General features: G+C 43.8%; 1 protein-coding gene and 1 non-coding gene across 4 annotated transcripts in view; both read left to right on the top strand.

Annotated features, from left to right (window-relative positions):
* Window positions 1-18,042, top strand: part of DISC1 (DISC1 scaffold protein) — a 430,157-nt gene that overhangs the window by 349,893 nt on the left and 62,222 nt on the right. The window contains exon 11 of one of the 3 annotated variants that reach the window (XM_070364537.1): window positions 5,658-5,884. The exons of 1 other annotated variant lie outside the window; for it this stretch is intronic. In XM_070364537.1, coding sequence (XP_070220638.1) covers window positions 5,658-5,694 — 37 coding nt within the window. In that variant the 3' untranslated portion in view covers window positions 5,695-5,884. Of the gene's footprint in view, window positions 1-2,120; window positions 2,337-5,657; window positions 5,885-18,042 lie in introns of those variants that run through there. One more of the 3 variants, XM_070364538.1, reaches the window with a different exon arrangement.
* LOC138986158 (small nucleolar RNA SNORA25) lies at window positions 5,272-5,393 on the top strand. The gene has a single exon (XR_011463057.1). It is a non-coding gene; the product is annotated as a small nucleolar RNA SNORA25 (small nucleolar RNA).

Below are 18,042 nucleotides of genomic sequence, written 5' to 3'. Positions count from 1 at the left end.
TGATTCCAGCTTGTGCTTCAATCCAGCCCGGCATTTCTCATGATGTACTCTGCATAAAAGTAAATAAGCAGGGTGACAATATACAGCCTTGATGTACTCCTTTCCCGGTTTGGAACCAGTTTGTTGTTCCATGTCCAGTTCTTACTGTTGCTTCCTGACCTGCATACAGAAGAGGTCAAAAGCTCGAAAATCAGCATTTTAATCAGTGACAGGCTACTTAAGAGGTGAAGGACTTTTCTTATTCCCACTGCAAGCTAACACTCTCTTTCTGTGAACCTGTGACTGTTTCTGTGGTTCTGAGTTAGTGGTGACTTTTTTTCCCCTGCAATACTATTGAAGTATATAAAAATTTTATTGAACATTGATTTCCAATGTTGTGTTAATTTTGGCTGTACAGCAAAGTAATTCAACTACACCTATGTATATATATTCTTTTCTATTATGTTTTATCACAGGATATTGAATATAGTTCCTCATGCTGTACAGTAGGACCTTGTTGTATATCCATCCTATATATAATAGTTTACATCTGCCAATGTCAAGCTCCCAATCCTCTCCTCCTCAGTGATCCCCTTGACTACCACAAGTCTGTTCTTTATGTCTGTGAGTTTGTCTCTGTTCATAAGTAATTTCACCTCTGTTGTATTTTAGATTCCACATACAAGTGGTACACTGCGATGTTTTTGTCTCTCTGACTTCATAAGTGGTACACTGCGATGTTCCTGTCTCTCTGACTTCCTTTGCTCAGTATGACAACCTCTAGGTCCATCCTGGTTGTTGCAAGTGCCATTACTTCATTCTTTTTATGGCTGAGTAATATTCCACTGTATATGTGTACCCCATCTTCTTTATCCAGTCATCTGTCAATGGACTTTTCCTGTCCCAAACTTCTCCTGCAGTAGCTGCAAGAAAGGTCAGACCAGTTCCTTCTTCATGAACAAATTTTCAGTATCTCTTCTGGGGTCAGCTCCTTCTCAAAAGCACACTTCTCTCTGCTAACTGGTAACAACAGGTGCTATTGTGGGTCAGAAAGCTGGAGTCCCTGCTGATGCCCCGAGGCTATGAAATAATCGGTAGTTTTAAAAACACCCCTCCCCCAACACTGTGCTGCCTCAACTTCATTTAGGGTTTGGAGTAACAAGCAGAGTTGGAGATGGGACTTGAAGGCTCATTTGCACCGAAATAGTTAGGACATTAGCCCTGAGACACACTAGAGTGAAGGGGACCACTGTGTCCCCTGCAGCCTAGCCTCCCTCCTGTTTCAGAAGCCACAAGACTTAAGAAGAATATGCAGTGAGCCAAGAAGGGCTCTTTAGACACTTAATAAATACACTAATGAGCAAGGCCTTTGACAGATGACTGGATAGGACGATGAGTTGTGATGCTCTGCTCCATGGTAAAGACTAAACCAGAAGACACAGACACTCCTCCTGGACAGAAGGACCATAGGGTATTTGGAGCCTGAGAGACCAGCCAGTCATTTTCCCAGGACGTGGCTTATTTCTTTATAGCTTCCCTGTTGGGCTTCACTCAGGACCTTTAGTTTGAATGGCTCATCATCACAGGAGACCATCAAAAGAAAACAATCAAACAGACACAATAGTTTTTAAGAACCAAATATTGGTGATTTAAATAGCTCCTAAATACTTGTGTCACAAATACATATTAGAGGATTCATTAATTCAAATGAAAACATTATGATTGAGACTGTCTGGAGAAATTATTCAAATATTTTCTGGAAAGCTGGAAATGACATGCAATGATGATCTGTATTAACGGCTGACCTTTAATAAGAGATACTGTATGAAGGTAATCCATGAAACACTTGAAATAGATTATTTAAGTGAAGCCTCCCAACAACCTGGTGAGCTGCAGGCTCTGTTATTATCTGAATACATAGGGACCTGAGGCTAGCAGAGATCAAGTGCCTTGCTTCAGATGCCTCAGGGTGTACACTATGGCTGTGTAATCTGTCTGTCTCAAACCCCCTAAGAGTTCCGTTCTCCACGGCTAATGTTGGCACAACTTTCTGGAGTTGGGTATGGGACAGAGGTATGAAACTCGGAAACAGTGTCTTAAAAATGAACTTTTTTTTTTTTTTGACTTCCCTGGTGGTCCAGAAGATAAGAATATGCCCGCCAATGCAGGGGGCATGGATTTGATCCCTGGTCCGGGAAGATTCCACATGCTACGGGGCAACTAATCCCGTGTGCCACTGAGCCTGCGCTCTGAGGCCTGGAGCCACAGCTACTGAGGCTTTGTGCTGCAGCCACTAAGGCCTGCACTCCCAGAGCTTGTGCTTTGAAGCAAGAAGCCACAGCAACGAGAAACCTGCGCACCACGATTCAAGAAAGCCCACGTGCAGTGCCGTAGACCTAGCGTAGCCAAAAATAAATAAATAAAAGCCCTTTAAAAATGAACCTTTTGGTTTAAATTTCCTTAGTAAGACTTTATTAAAAAATCCCAACTATTGTGGAAATTTTCAAACATATGCAAAGCTAGGGAAATTATAAAGAAGCCCCATGCGCACATCTCACAAATCCAACCATTTTCAGTACGTGGCTGAGCTGATTTCAACTGTCCTCCCCTCCGCTTCACCACTGTTCTAGTTTCCTGCTGCTGCTGAAACACATAACCGTGAATTAAGCAACTTGAAACAACCCAAATTGACTCTCTTCCTGTTCTGGAACCCAGATGTAGGTCTCACTGGGCTACAGTCAGGGTGTTGGCAGGGCTGGTTTCTTCTGGAGGCTCCAGGGGAGGATCTGCTTCATCTCCTTTTCAGCTGCTAGTGGTCGCCTGTGTCCTTGACTGGTGACCCCTTCCTCCATCTTCAGAGCACATCACTCCAACCTCTACTTCTGCCATCATATCATCCTCTGCCTGCCTCTTACAAGAGTCTCTAGATGATGTCATTAGACTGACCAGAAAGCCAAACCTAATCTCATCCCCAAATCCTTAACTTAATTATGTCTGTAAAGTTCCCCTTTGCCATACAAGGTAACATTCATGGGTCCTGAACTTTAGGACTTGAACACCTTTGGGGAGCCACTGTTCAGCCAATGATACCACCCAGCCTCCTACAAGAGTATTTTGAAGGAATCTCATTTTATTTAACCCATAAAAATATCAGTGCTCAGCACTCAGTTACTATGTCGTGTCTGACTTTTAGTGACCCCATAGACCATAGCCCACTCAGGCTTCTCTGTTCACGGGATTTCCCAGGCAAGAATACTGGAGTGGGTTGCCATTTCCATCTCTAGGGGATCTTCCCAACCCAAGGACTGAACCCAAGTCTCCTGTGTCTGCTGCACTGGCAGGCGGATTCTTTACCACTGAACCACCTGGAAAGCCCTAAATATGTCAGTACACATCTGCAAAAAGATAAACATTTAAAAAACAAACAAACAGTAACACCATTGTTGTCGTTCAGTCAGTCATGTCTGACTCTTTGCGACCCCATGGTCTGCAGTGTGCCAGGCTTTCCTGTCCTTCACTATCTCCTGGAATTGGCTCAAATTCATGTCCATTGAGTTGATTATACCATCCAACCATCTTGTCCTCTGTCATTCCCTTCTCCTCCTGCCTTCAATCTTTGCCAGCATCAGGGTCTTTTCCAGTGAGTCAGCTCTTCCCATCAGGTATCCAAAATATTTTCAGCCTCAGCATCAGTCCCTGCAATGAATATTCAGGATTGATTTCCTTTAGGATTGACTGGTTTGATCTTGGAGTCCAAGGGACTCTCAAGAGTCTTCTCCAACACCACAGTTCAAAAGCATCAATTCTTTGGCTCTCAGCCTTCTTTATGGTCCAACTCTCACATCCATACATGACTACTGGAAAAACCATAGCTTTGACTATACAAACTTTTGTCAGCAAAGTGATGTCTCTGCTTTTTAATATGCTGTCTAGGTTTGTCATAGCTTTTCTTCCAAGGAGCAAGGGTCTTTTAATTTCATGGCTGCAGTCACCATCTGCAGTGATTTTGGAGCCCAAGAAAATAAAGTCTGTCACTGTTTCTATTGTTTCCTCATCTATTTGCCATGAAGTGTTGGGACCAGATGCCAGGATCTTCATTTTTTGAATGTTGAATTTTAAGCCAGCTTTTTCACTCTCCTCTTTCACTTTCATCAAGAGGCTCTTTAGTTCCTCTTTGCTTTCTGCCATAAGGGTGGTGTCATCTGCATATCTGAGGTTATTGATATTTCTCCCAGCAATAATTCCGGCTTGTGTTTCATCCAGCCCGGCATTTCGCATGATGTACTCTGCATATAAGTTAAATAAGCAGGGTGACATTATACAGCCTTGACATACTCCTTTCCCAATTATGAACCAGCCCATTGTTCTATGTCTGGTTCTAACTGTTGCTTCTTGACTTGCATACATGTTTCACAGGAGACAGGTAAGGTGGTCTGGTATTCCCATGTCTTTAAGAATTTTCCACAGTTTGTTGTGATTCACACAAAGGCTTTAGCATAGTCAATGCAGCAGAAGTAGATGTTTTTCTGGAATTCTTTTGCTTTTTCTATGATCCAACGGATGTTGGCAATTTGATCTTGGTTCCTTTTCTAAATTTGATCTCTGGTTCCTTTTCTAAATCCAGTTTGAACATCTGGAAGTTCTCACTTCATATACTGTTATCACACCTAAAAATACCATTATCACACCTAAAAACACCCTTATCACACCTAAAAACATTAAGAAGACTTTTTAATATCGTCAGATACCCAGTTTTCCCAAATTGCCTCATAATTTTATTTTGACATGTGGCTTATTCAAATTAAGAAATGGGTCTTAGGTCTCATTAATCATATAGGTTCCTATTCCTTTTTACTTCACTTGCTTGTTTTTGAAGTCACCAGTATTTTTATCCTACAGAATTTGACTACTTGTATCTTTGTAGTCATTAACATGTTTCTTTTTCTCATGTATTTTCCATAAACTGGTAGCTAAATCTATAGATTTGATTATATTGAGGTTTGATTTTATTGTTATAGTACTTCATTGATAGTGTTGTGATTTTCTATATAAGGAAGACAATACTATCTGTTTTTCATCTCCTGTGGTGTTGAGACTGGTTGTTGGGTTCAAATTTTGGGAGCCCTGCACTCTGTATCAAATTTTCCATCAGCTTTTTGCCTAAAAAATGTAATTGGTGATTATTGACTGGGTTTATTATTTCATTAGTGGACTGCAAAATAACATTCTATTTCCATCACAGTCATTTATTTTTTTTTACGTAAAATTCTTCAGTAAAAAAGAAGTTTCTTTGGGTCATTTCAAAGAGGGTTTGTGGGTATGTGAAAACAGCTCTTAATGCTATGACCAGAGACTAAAGTTCTCCACAGGATGTCTCCACAAAAATGGTGCTGTTTTCCTGAAGAGAAGAAAGATAATTTATGATTGGTGATACGAGAAAGGTAGTAAATGTCTCAGAGTTTAAAGACAAAATTTCCTTCAATATCTATTTGATTGTTCTGATTTATAATTTAAGAAAGGAAATGCTTGATTCTTTTTCTTATGCACCAGTTTCAGAATAATAATTGGTTTTCTAGAATTCCTAAAGGTCAACAAAAAAGTTTGTTTGCACACACATGTGTGTAAAGCATTATGAAGTCATGGATGTTTAACATATTTGTTGTTTCAATTATTTGCAGACATTATCCTTTTTCAAATTTTCCCATCATTGGCTGAGATCCCATTCAGATTGGCTCCTGAATTTCACATCAACCAAAGTACTTCCTTGTTTTCTGATGTAACAAGATGTTTTGGGCTCATCTTGAATATTTTCTGGCCCAAGTCAAGAATCAGTATTCTCTGCAAGGTGCTCTTATTACTCTTAGTAGGAAATGATATTTAGAGACCACAATCTGGGCCCTGGGGATGCTAACAGGTACTGGATTTTTGTTATTTTTAAACTTTTAAGTAGAGCTAGGATTTTTCTTTCAGACAAAGAAATTATATCACAGATTTACACTGTTATTTCCAGTTCAATTTATGATTATATAGTTTTACTTCTTTGATTTTATACTTGCATTTCTTTTTCTCTTATGCTGAAAAATTTTATTCCTTATATCATTAAGAGACTTGTATACCTACCTGTCTTCATTTATCTTTGTTATAAAGTATATCTGAATATATGTAGGCAGTACATTAGGACTTCCCTGGTGGCTCAGATGGTAAAGCGTCTGTCTACAATGCGAGAGACCTGGGTTAGATCCCTGGGTTGGGAAGATCCCCTGAGAAGGAAATGGCAATCCATTCCAGTACTATTGCCTGGGAAATCCCATGGACAGAAGAGCCTGGCAGGCTACAGTCCATGGGGTCACAAAGAGTTGGACACGACTGAGTGACTTCACTTCACTCTCATGCAGTATATTGCATTATATATGTGTGTGTATATCTATATGTATATATAGATATATGTTCTATTGGGGTTTCCCTGCTGACTGCATGTGCTAACGAATCCATGTGCAATGCACAAGATGCAGGAGACATGGGTTTGATCCCTGGGTTGGGAAGATCCCCTAGAGGAGGGATGGCAACCAACTCCAGTGTTCTTGCCTGGACAATCCCATGGGCAAAGAAGCAGCTACAGTCCACAGGGTCACAAAGAGTTGGACGTGACTGAAGTGACAGAGCATGCAGCTCACACAGATATATATTATATTATATTTGGTATAACCATTTTATGTATGGTTTCAGAATAATACTAAACATTTTAATTAACAATATAATAACTGAAAACATCCTAAGACTTCTTTGCATTTCTTTTTGTTCTTAGCATATATCCCACTAGGGATGCAGAGTTAAATTACAGAGTTTCAAAATCACTTTAATTAATTCCCCTTGGTGTCATTCAGCCATCAACTCGGTGCATAGTTAGCTCAATGCACAGTAGGCTAACCATTTTGTCTTTTATTTTAGTGGTTGCTTCTTTTAGAAATATATAATACAAAATTTATTTTCAAAGTTAAATGTACAAAACAAGGTGCAATCAGAGAAGTATAGCTGTCTTTCCATCTCTTCAGCCTCTCCTTGACTTTTTCTTACAGGAACCCATCTTAATTCAATTTTGGCTTATCCTTCCACTGCTTTTTAATAACATACCCATATATTTTCACAACCCTCTCTTAGATGAAAGGTGCAGTACTGCACATGCTGTCTTGCATCTGATAGCATTACTTGTGAATGTAGGCCTTCCCGAGAGTAGGACATAGAACCCACAAATCGTTAAGCATCTTTGTATTGTAAACCCAGCAGTCCATTTAATCAGAAAGGGGTCAAGTCGTAAAGAACAGCAAGCCAGCATCCTCTTTAGATTTCAATTGTGCAGAGCTCTGTTTGTGACCCATTCTGTGCTAACATTTTTATTTTCCTTCTCATACTTAGAGTATGCCACTCCAAGATCTGCCAGGACTCACAATAGTTATAATTAATTGTATAAACTGATTTTGGAAATACTGTTTTTTTTTCCAACCAGGTGGTTTGTCAAAATATTTTTTCTCTGTTACCACATGACAATTATAACCACAATTTTCAGAGTAATTAACATTCCAATAAGTACACATATTACAATTTGCTTAACCACATTTCATTGAAGGACATTTTTTGTTTTCCAATTTTTTGTTACATGGAAAACTTAAAAATTAATTTCTTTTTGCTCAAGAGGCTTGAACCTTTGAACTGTTAGGACCAACATCATTTAACTAATAGGCACCTGTGTCCTTTCCTTGGGTCCTTGTTTCCAGGGTTGGAAGTATGAGGAAAGATGTAGCTCTTCCCCAAAAAAGTCTTTTTTCTTAACAATTTCAAAAGAAGAAAACTATGAAACATACACCAGATGAAAATAGACAGGAGGAGGACCTTTAAACAGAACAAACACCTTTGTGAAACTTCTCATTTCTGATTTTTTCCAAAGAAGTTTTTTTATACAAGGCACAGCAAAGTGTGTCATATTAGATTTAATATTAGAATCATGAGAAAGATTGTGATTTGGGTCAGATGACTATCTTAGAGCCTTCTAGGTGAACCTAGACAGCATATTGAAAATCAGAGACATCACTTTGCCGACTATATAAAGGTCTGTATAGTCAAGGCTATGGTTTTTCCAGTAGTCATGTCCAGATGTGAGAGTCAGACCATAAAGAAGGCTGAGAGCCAAAGAATTGATGCTTTTGAACTGTGGTGTTGGAGAAGGCTCTTGAGATTCCCTTGGACTGCAAGGAGATCAAACCAGTCAATCCTAAAGGAAATCAGTCCTGAATATTCATTGGAAGGACTGATGCTGAAGCTGAAGCTCCAATCCTTTGGACACCTAATGTGAAGAGCTGCCTCATTGGAAAAGACCCTGATGCTGGGAAAGATTGAGGACAAGAGGTGAAGGAGATGATAGAGGATGAGATGGTTGGACGTCATCACCGACTCAATGGACATGAATTTGAGCAAACTCTGGGAGATAGTGCAGGACAGGAAAGCCTGGTGTGTGGTAGTTCATGGGGTTGAGAAGAGTCAGACATGACTTAGTGACTGAACAGAACAGAACAGAACAACAAGATCTTAGATTGCCCCAAGGCAGATTCTCCAGACCCTAGAATTCACATTGATCCTCAACCAGAAGGCTGTCAGTTGTCCTCATTCATCCTTGCCCAATATGCATTTGATACCTTACTGGAAGCCACAGAGAACTAAGGAGCTTAGGCATTTCTTTAGATAATATGAGGAAAGACAACATACATGTCTAAAAGATTCCTGCTGTTTTCTGGAGGTGACAGAGGAGTGTGTCAGTGATCCCATGGTTGCCAGTGTTTGTAGAGTGGAAAGTTTGAGTTGTCCCCTACCAGAATCTCGGTGAAGGAGAACCCCTATGAGTGGGCCCTGGGATGAGGGTGGCCTGGCTCACTCATGGGGCTGGGGAGAGCCAGTCTGAACAGGCAGAAGGGCTGTCGCACCTTGATGAACAGTACAGCTTGTTAGGCAGCATGGAGCAAACGTAGGGGGCCTTAGGAGGGAGACAGTATGTTTAGGCTGGAGGAAACAAGTAACAACTGGTCTGTAAAGAAGAGAGGAAGGGCTCAAAGAAAAGCAGGGTTTTAGGAAAATTCATTGGCAACACTATTCAGAATAGATTTAAAAGGAGAAAGAACTTGGAATTAGACAGGCCAGTAAGTAGGCTATTGGACTTCCCAGGTGGCTCAGTGGTAAAGAATCTGCCTGCCAGTGCAAGAGATTCAGGAGACATGGGTCAGAAAGATTACCCAAAGGAGGAAATGGCAACCCGCTCCAGTATTCTTGCCTGGAAAATCCCATGGATAGAGGAGCCTGGTGGGCTATAGTCCATGGGGTCACAAAGAGTCAGACACAACTGAGCGACTGAGCATGCAAGTTATTAAGATAATACAGTCATGAGTTCATAGAGGCAGGACTGATGTGTGGAGAAGGATGGAACTGGAGAAGAGACAGTAGAAGAAAGGGCAAATTTAACTAAAAAAATCTGTGGGTCTTAGTGACCAAGTGTAGGAAGTCACCGATATTGGTGCTTCCAGAATCTGAGGCAGCAGTGACTGGGAGAACAGGTGATAGAAGTAATTCATTACATGTAAAGGCCATTACAACTAGGACCTAGATTCCTCCTTTTTAAAAACAAAACTTTCTTATTCTCCCTTCTCATCTCTTTTATACAGCTATTTATCAAGTGCTCCCACATCTGACCCCTCTTCCCTGTAGCCCCTGCAGCAAACAATCCAGGCGCAGTCTTTGCTGTCACAACTTGGATTTAATTAGGGAAGGAGGCAGAGGAGAGAATAAGATAATTCATGCAGTGATAAGTGTGGTGAAGAAGAGGAAACAGGACCATGTACTAGATGGTGACTGAGGGCTCTTGCAGGTAGAAACCCTGGAAAGTGACTTAGAGGAAATGCCCAAGGAGCCAGTCGTGGAACGGCTTGGTGGGATTTCAGGACATTCTGGAAAATGAAAAAGATATCTTAAGACAAGAAAAGACTTGGAGTGGGGCTTCCCTGGTGGCTCAGTGGTACAGTCCACCTGCCAATGAAAGAGACGAGGGTTCAATCTCTGGTCAAGGAAGATCCCACATGCCACAGAGCAACTAAGCCCGTGTGCGACTGCTGCTGCTGAACCTGCACTATAGAGCCTGGGAGCCGCAACTGCTGAGCCACGTGCCTCAACTACCGAAGGCCGAAAGCCCTAGAACCTGGGTTCTGCGACAAGGGAAGGCACCACAGTGAGAAGCCTGTGCATTGCGACTAGAGAGTAGCCTCTGCTTGCCACAACTAGAGAAAATAGCCCACACCGTAACGAAGACCCAGCACAGCCCCCAAAAAAGAATAGACTTGGAGTGTATGAAAGAAAAAGAAGGCTGAGGGCCCTGGATGGTTCCTAATAAGGGGAAGGAAATGGGAGCAGAGAGTATTTCGGTCAAAGTCTAATAATGAGACAGAACTCAAGACAAGTAACTTGAACAGGGACAGTATTCAGTTCAGTTTGGTTGCTTTAGTTGCTCTTTGTGACCCCGTGGACTGTAGCACGCCAGACCTCCCTGTCCATCACCAACTCCCAGAGTTTACTCAAACTTATGTCTATTGAGTCGGTGATGTGATCCAACCATCTCATCCTCTGTTGTCCCCTTCTCCTCCCGCCTTCAATCTTTCCCAGCATCAAGGTCTTTTCAAATGAATCTGTTCTTCGCATCAGGTGGCCAAAGTATTGGAGTTTCAGCTTAAACATTTGTCCTTCCAGTGAACACCCAGGACTGATCTCCTTTAGGATGGACTGGTTGAATCCTCTTGCAGTCCAAGGGACTCTCAAGAGTCTTCTCCAACACCACAGTTCAAAAGCATCAATTCTTCAGCACTCAGCTTTCTTTAGAGTCCAACTGTCACATCCATACATGACCACTGGAAAAACCATAGCCTTGATTAGATGGACCTTTGTTGGCAAGGGACAGTATGTGGGCAGGTTAAGTCATTTTAGTCGTGTCTGACTCTTTGTGACCCCAGGGACTGTAGCCCACCAGGCTCCTCTGTCCATGGGATTGTCCAGGCAAGAATACTGGAGTGGGTTGCCACACCCTCCTCCAAGGGATCTTCCCAACATAGGGATCGAACTGCATCTCTTATGTCTCCTGCATTGGCAGGTGGGTTCTTTACCACTAGCGCCACCTGACAGAGAGCTATTCATTATAACAAAGTATTGAAGTAATGAGGGATCCACCAGAAGAAGTAAACAGCATTTAGCTGCTAATCTCAGGGCTGAGATCAGGAACCGCTGCTCCCAAGCTAAGGGGTATGACCAATGGCAGTCAGGAAGCCTGTGGGGCCACACCAGTGCACCTGCGGCCAGCCTCTACCTGGAACTTCCTGGGACCTACCTTCCAGGGATCCAAAGGAGATGGTTCATAGGGAGTTGTCTCACCAGAGGCAGTCTGCTGACAAAGTACTTGAGGAGGTTCTCAGAGAAGCTGTGGCCTTCCAGGAGCTGCTGACACGCTGGTGTTGGAGCAGCTGTGCCTGCTTCAGGGGCTTGTGCAGCAGAAGCTGTTCACATAAAAGGAGCTGGATGCTGGGGAAGGAGCCTGAATGAGCTGGTGCTGCAGAACCCATAAAGCCGAGCACGGGGGACACCACCCTCCCTGCAGGAGCTAGGAACTGGGAGATTCCCACACGTGTTCTGGGCCCTGGGCACTGCAGCAGCTGTATGTGCTCTGGGAGCTGGGTCTAGAGGAGCCATCCCCTTACGATCCTGCTGAGACCCTGTGGACTGTAGCCTGCCAGGCTCCTCAGTCCATGGGATTCTCCAGAAAGGAACACCGGAGTGGGTTGCCATGTCTTCTTCCAGGGGATCTTCCCAACCCAGGGGTTGAACCTGTCTCTTTTGTCTCTTTCATTGGCTGCTGCTGCTGCTAAGTCGATTCAGTCGTGTCTGACTCTGTGTGACCCCATAGACGTCAGCCCACCAGGCTCTCCTGCCCCTGGGATTCTCCAGGCAAGAACACTGGAGTGGGTTGCCATTTCCTTCTCCAGTGCATGAAAGTGAAAAAGTGAAAGTGAAGTCGCTCAGTCGTGTCTGACTCTTAGCGACCCCAGGGACTGCAGCCTACCAGTCTCCTCCATCCATGGGATTTTCCAGGTAAGAGTACTGGAGTGGGGTGCCATTGCCTTCTCCGCTTTCATTGGCAGGTGGGTTCTTTACTAGTACCTGCTGCTGCTGCTAAGCCGCTTCAGTCGTGTCTGACTCTGTGCGACCCCATAGAGGGCAGCCTACCAGGCTCCCCCGTCCACCTGAAAAAACCCAAACCAGGACCCACCTCCTCTAAGAAGGTCTCTCCAGCGCCCTCTGCTGGCAAAGGAAAAAGTTTTAAAGGGTCCAGCTAAAATGTTTGCAAAGCAGGCAGTGAGGGAGATTTGGAGCTGAGTCAGGGAACTCTTAACTGGCATATAGTCAGGGCCCTGAACTTGGAGGACCCTGTAATGGAGGTGATGGTGATGATAACAGTAGAAGTATTGGTAGTGGTACCTATCACATCCGGACCTTGTTCTTGGTGCTTTGCATATTTTAATTCATTTTGCTGTCACAATCCAGTGAGATGCTGACATTATCCTCACTTAGCAGATGAGGTAACTGAGGCTCAGAGCAGATAAGTTGCTTGCCTACAGTCAGCACTCAGCTGTGAGCAGTCTGACCCCGAGTCTGTCTGACAGATTCTGTCAAGTCATTACTGATCTTGGAACAAACAGATGTATCTGTCAGGCAACATAGGTCCTTTAAAGAATTCTGCAGTCACACCTTTTGTGATCAGGCTTCCAAGGTCGTGCAGTGGGAAAGAATCTGCCTGCCAATGCAGAAGACACGAGACACAGGTTCGATCTCTGGGGTGGGATGATCCCCTGGAGTAGGAAATGGCAACCCACTTCAGGTATTCCTGCCTGGAGAATTCCATAGACAGAGGGGCCTGGCAGGCTACAGTCCATGGGGCCACAAAGAGTTGAATACAACTGAGCGCACGCACGCGCACACACACACACACACACACGCACACACACACACACACACAATTTTTGTGATGAAACCAGCCAACTCTACCTTATATATTTTATAAACACAGGCATTTTAATTACTTTAAGGTACAAATGTACCAGGACATGTGGGGTAGAACACATGGGGAACGTGAATAAATGGAATAACTGGTGCTACTAAAATACTAGAAAATAGTATTTTGAGTATGGTTTGATGGACTGGGGGCTGCTTTAGTGTAATAAAAACAGAAAAGGGGAAAAGTTCAAAATTATCATTATAGGTATGAAGAGATGTCACTCAGAAGATCTTGACAAGTGTTTCTCATACCCTTAGGTGAGGAGTGGGGCAGAACCATGATCTCAGAGGATGGGCTTGGGGGAAGTGCTTTGCGCAGGATTCATGGTGCCCCAGACCCCAAGCTGGGTGGGTGGGGAAGGGAGACCTGACCTTGGGAGCTTGCTGCCTGGTGGCTGAGATGTGGCTGCTTCTTTAGTGTAAGGCAAGGTGAGAGTGCCTATAGTCAAGGGAAGGTAGCAAGAAAAGACAGTACCCAAGCTAGAAGAGTTTCCAGGATGTCTGGAGAGAGCAAGGCATTGTCGGTTTGGGGCCAGTGCCTGGCAAGGACCTAGATGGATGAGGGGTTGGGAAGAGGGATGATGCAGGGTCCAGAAGACGGTCCTGGGTCAGATTATCTGATCCTGGCTTCTGTTTTGTGACCAGGTATGCATACTTAGTCACTCAGTCATGTTTGACTGCAGTACCATATACAGCCAGGCTCTTCTGTCCGTGGGATTCCCCAGGTAAGAATACTGGAATGGGTTGCCATTCCTTTCTCCAGGGGATCTTCCCAACCCAGTGATTGAACCAGGGTCTCCTGCATTGCAGGCAGATTCTTTACTGTCTGAGCCACCAAGGAAGTGCCTTCTGACCTGGGAAATTATTTAACCTCTCTAAGTTTCAGTTTTCCTGTTTATTAAAAAGACATATAACAGTGAAACCCTCACAAAGCTATTATGCGGATTAAATGAGATACATCAGGCCTATTTTCACCAATAATGGGATAGGCTCAGTAAATGTTTGTTGCTATTATTATCTGCAAGAATAATATTATTTATAATAATTATGATTGTTACTATCATTATTGAAAAGGCTATTATGATGATTACTATTATTATTGGAAAAGGCTGAATGTTAGAGTTTGCAGAATGTTAAGGATTAGATTAAAAAGTGTGTGTGTATGTGTGTGTATGTATATAGAATTTTGAGATAGTTTTCATTTGAAATCCTTTTTTTGTGTGTGACAGGCAGTCTAGGGAAATGCTCAGTTTTGCACATAATAATGAATGCCTGCTTTGTCTGTTACCATTTACAGCAACTACTGTTATTTCTGTCATCTCAAGAGAGATGTTCCTATGTTGGCACAAAAATGAGCAAGATCTATCACAAAAAAATTATCAGGTATGGGTGACTGTATGGGTCTTTGGCACTTAGGACTTAGAGACCAGTCAAATGAGTCCTTACATGTTTTGTTTGGTTTTAGTATAGAATAGGAAATTGCATTTCCCAGGTGGAGAGGGAAAGTAAATATTTCTCACAAAATGAGTGAAAACCTAATGCCATCAGGTCATGGTTTTGTCATCAGGATGGGATTCAGTCTCAGCTCCACCAACTAGCTAGCTGGATAACTGAGCAAATACCAGACCCTCGAGTCCACACCCTGATCTACAGAGTTGAGAGCATCATAATAATAATACTCACCTTGGTAATGAAATCTTACAAGAGGATGAAATAATGTGTGACAAGTGCCTAAAGCCCTGGCAGGCACAGTGAGGGTGGTACCAGTCTCCTCTCAGCCTGCACCCTCTAATTCAGCTCTCCCCATTCCCAGCCTTCCCTGTCTGGGGAGCTCTAGTGGCTAATGGCCAATACATGAAGCTGCCATGTTTATCTGGACCTTGAGGCAGACAGTGATTGGAAATTCAGTGGTGAGGTAGCCGGTGCAGGGGAATGGGTTTTCAGGTGCCATATCAAGTCAGAAAAATCTCTCCTTGTCTTCTTTCCCTGCATGCCTCACCAGATGTTCTATTCTTTTATGACAAATGTACTTCGTGCTGTAGTAGTGTTCTCACCAGGGGTTGAAGGAATTGACAGCATTTCTTTCTTTTTTTTTTTTTTTTTCCAGAAAGAGCCATAACATCCCTTGGTTCAGAGAGATTATAAATCCCGCATCCTCCAGATTAGATAATGCATGTTCAATATCAGGAGGAAAGAAACAGAGAAGTAAATATTTGCTACAAAATATCTTTCTGATGTCTTGAAAATTAGTTAATTTCCTACACCTGACAAGTCGGTTCTCAGCTACATCCACCTCCTATTTAGAGGCAAAGGGAAAACAAGCCCCCACAGCAAGGAGCCTGTCACTTGGGAATCCAGGGGAGATAATGTGACCACAGTGCTGTGGCATTGAATATTGATAAGGATGTGACAGGCCATGCTTAAAGTTTGGTGTCACATTCCAATGACTGGCTGAGAAATGAAAAGAAAACAAAAAATTAATCCCCCTCTTGGAATATCCTGCAAATTCACTTAGCGGTTGGTTGCAGCTCAGCGGTCCATCTCTTTCTTTCCCCATTAATAATCGTAATCAAATATCCATTATTGGTTTTCAGCAACAGTGTAATTGCTTTCCCTTCCTTATTTCCTGGGACAGTAGGTCTGCTGGTGAGAAAGGGCAGTTGTGTAATCGTTCTTTCCACGCAAACTCGGAGAAGTCAGTTGTGCCCTGCGGATATTGATGTCAGCCGCTTTGCTCTCTGGTGAAGGGAAGGAAGGAAATAATTTCATCCTGCTATTTTTAGACTTCAATTTGGATTTCAGCCTTTATGATACTTTGTGTACTGGGGATAGAGCTGTAGATGCACAATCCAGCGGCTGTCAGGAGCTAGGCTTTCTACTTGCCCCCGTAGACTCCTGTCTCAGGACCGCGTCTCAGCACTGCTCAGCCCTCGGGACGCTCCTTGGCGGCCAAAAGCCCAGCCAGGCTGGGAGGGCTAAGACCCACTCTGTATCGACAGTCTTTGCCAGTGGAATTTGCTGCCAGAAACCACTTAGGCTTCATTTTGCCTGGAAAGGTTTAATCTGATCTTTCGTATGCATAGATATTCAGCACCACACACATTCTCTATAAACAAAATGAAGTAGCTTGACCATCCTTCTTTTTCCTGTCAGTTTCCCAGAGGTGGTAGATAAAAGCCAAAATGAAGAAAAACTACTCTCTTTGCTGGATTTCCTTCTGAACTCACAAGAAAGGCCCAGGCACCTGGGACTCTGGGTTATCTTTCTTCAGCGGTGATGGAAGCCAGTCTTCCTAGCTCTTCCCTATTAATGATGAGCTGGTCGTAAACTCCAAAGGCATTTAGGAAGTGCCAGTGATACTTGTCTGAGTTTGTCTCTTGTCAGGTATTTCTTGTCACATGTGCTAACATATGGACCGGTCAGCATGGCACTGAACCCTGTGGGTGCAGGCCGGGTCAGCCCCGGAGGCTGTAGGTTTCAGCAGGTAAGACCCTGCTGTTCAAGGTGTGGCTGCAAACTGGCAACACGGGCACCACCCAGATGCGGCTGGAAGGCAGGGTCTCAGGCCCGCCCTGGCTTGGGAACCAAGAATGCCAAGTGAACCATGTGTACATTAATCCCTTTTTCTTTTCTTTAAAAAAAAAAAAAAATCACATGCCTATATTAGAATCTTATGAAATCTGTGGCTCCTATTCTCCTGCACTCTCACATGAGATTTTGCAGGTAATTTCAATGAGTGCAGCCCCCATGAACTTCAGTCAGCCAATCAGGAGCTCTGAGTGCATACCTGGTGGGACTCCCTATGCCATGGGCACCCCTGCACTGCGGCTCGGTTGTCCTGTGGACCGGCCTTCACTGTGATGCCTGATCTCGTACATTTAAGGAGAACTAGCTCAGGGAAGGTTGTTGCTCATCTCTCCAGCCCCTTCAACACTGAGGCTCTTGTTTACCAGTCCTATTGTTATGATCCTTTTGTGGCCACTCTGCTCTCTGGCTTTCTCTTTCCTTGGTTGGTTTATAGCCAGGGTCTTGGATTTCCCAGGTGGCTTAGTGGTAAAGAATCTGCCTGCCAAGCAGGAGATGTGGGTTTGATCTCTGGGTTGGAAAGATCCCCTGGAGAAGGAAATGGCAACCCACTCCAGTATTTTTGCCTGGAGAATCCCATGGGCAGAGGAGCCTGGTGGGCTACAGTCCATGGGGTGGCACAGAATCAGACATGACTTAGCCACTGAAAAGCAGCAGCAGCAGCAGCCAAGGTCTTAGAATAACCTGCAGCTGCGAGGCATAGGTGCCAAGGCCCTTGCCCAGGCACAGCACATGTTCTCCTGAGAGGTAGGAAGGTTTCCGTGGTCTTCCTGCTCTTTGTGCTGACAGCATCCTTTCTGCCGGCCCGGAGGGGAGCTCTGGGCTTTGATCTCCTCCAGCCTTGATGATGGCCTGAGGACAGTGCAAGACAGCCTGAGTGTCACCTTGGACACTAAAGTCTGTTCACTCCCTGATTCATCAAGGGCACACTCTGACCTCGAAGGTGTCCTTGCTTTGAAAGTGAAAGTGTTAGTCACTCAGTCACGTCTGACTCGTTGTGACCCCATAGACTGTAGCCCACCAGTCTCCTCTGTCCATGGAATTCTCCAGACAAGAATACTGAAGTAGGTAGCCATTCCCTTCTCCAGAGGATCTTCCTGTCCCAGAGAAAGAACCCAGGTCCCCTGTATTGCAGGCAGACTCTTTATTGTCTGAACCACCAGGGAAGTCCTGTCCTTGCTTTGGGAGGGAGCAAATATATATTAGATGGTTAGATGGTATCACTGACTCAAAGGACATGAGTTTAAGCAAACTCCGGGAGATCGTGAAGAACAAGGAAACCTGGCATGCTGCAGTCCATGGTGTCGCAGAGAATCAGATACAGCTGAGCAACTGAACTACAACAAC

Source organism: Bos mutus, chromosome 28 (assembly GCF_027580195.1).
Source record: "Bos mutus isolate GX-2022 chromosome 28, NWIPB_WYAK_1.1, whole genome shotgun sequence".
Classification (NCBI taxonomy): Eukaryota; Metazoa; Chordata; class Mammalia; order Artiodactyla; family Bovidae; genus Bos; species Bos mutus.
Note: the sequence above shows the minus strand (reverse complement) of the source record. Positions and strands in the feature narration are given on the sequence as shown.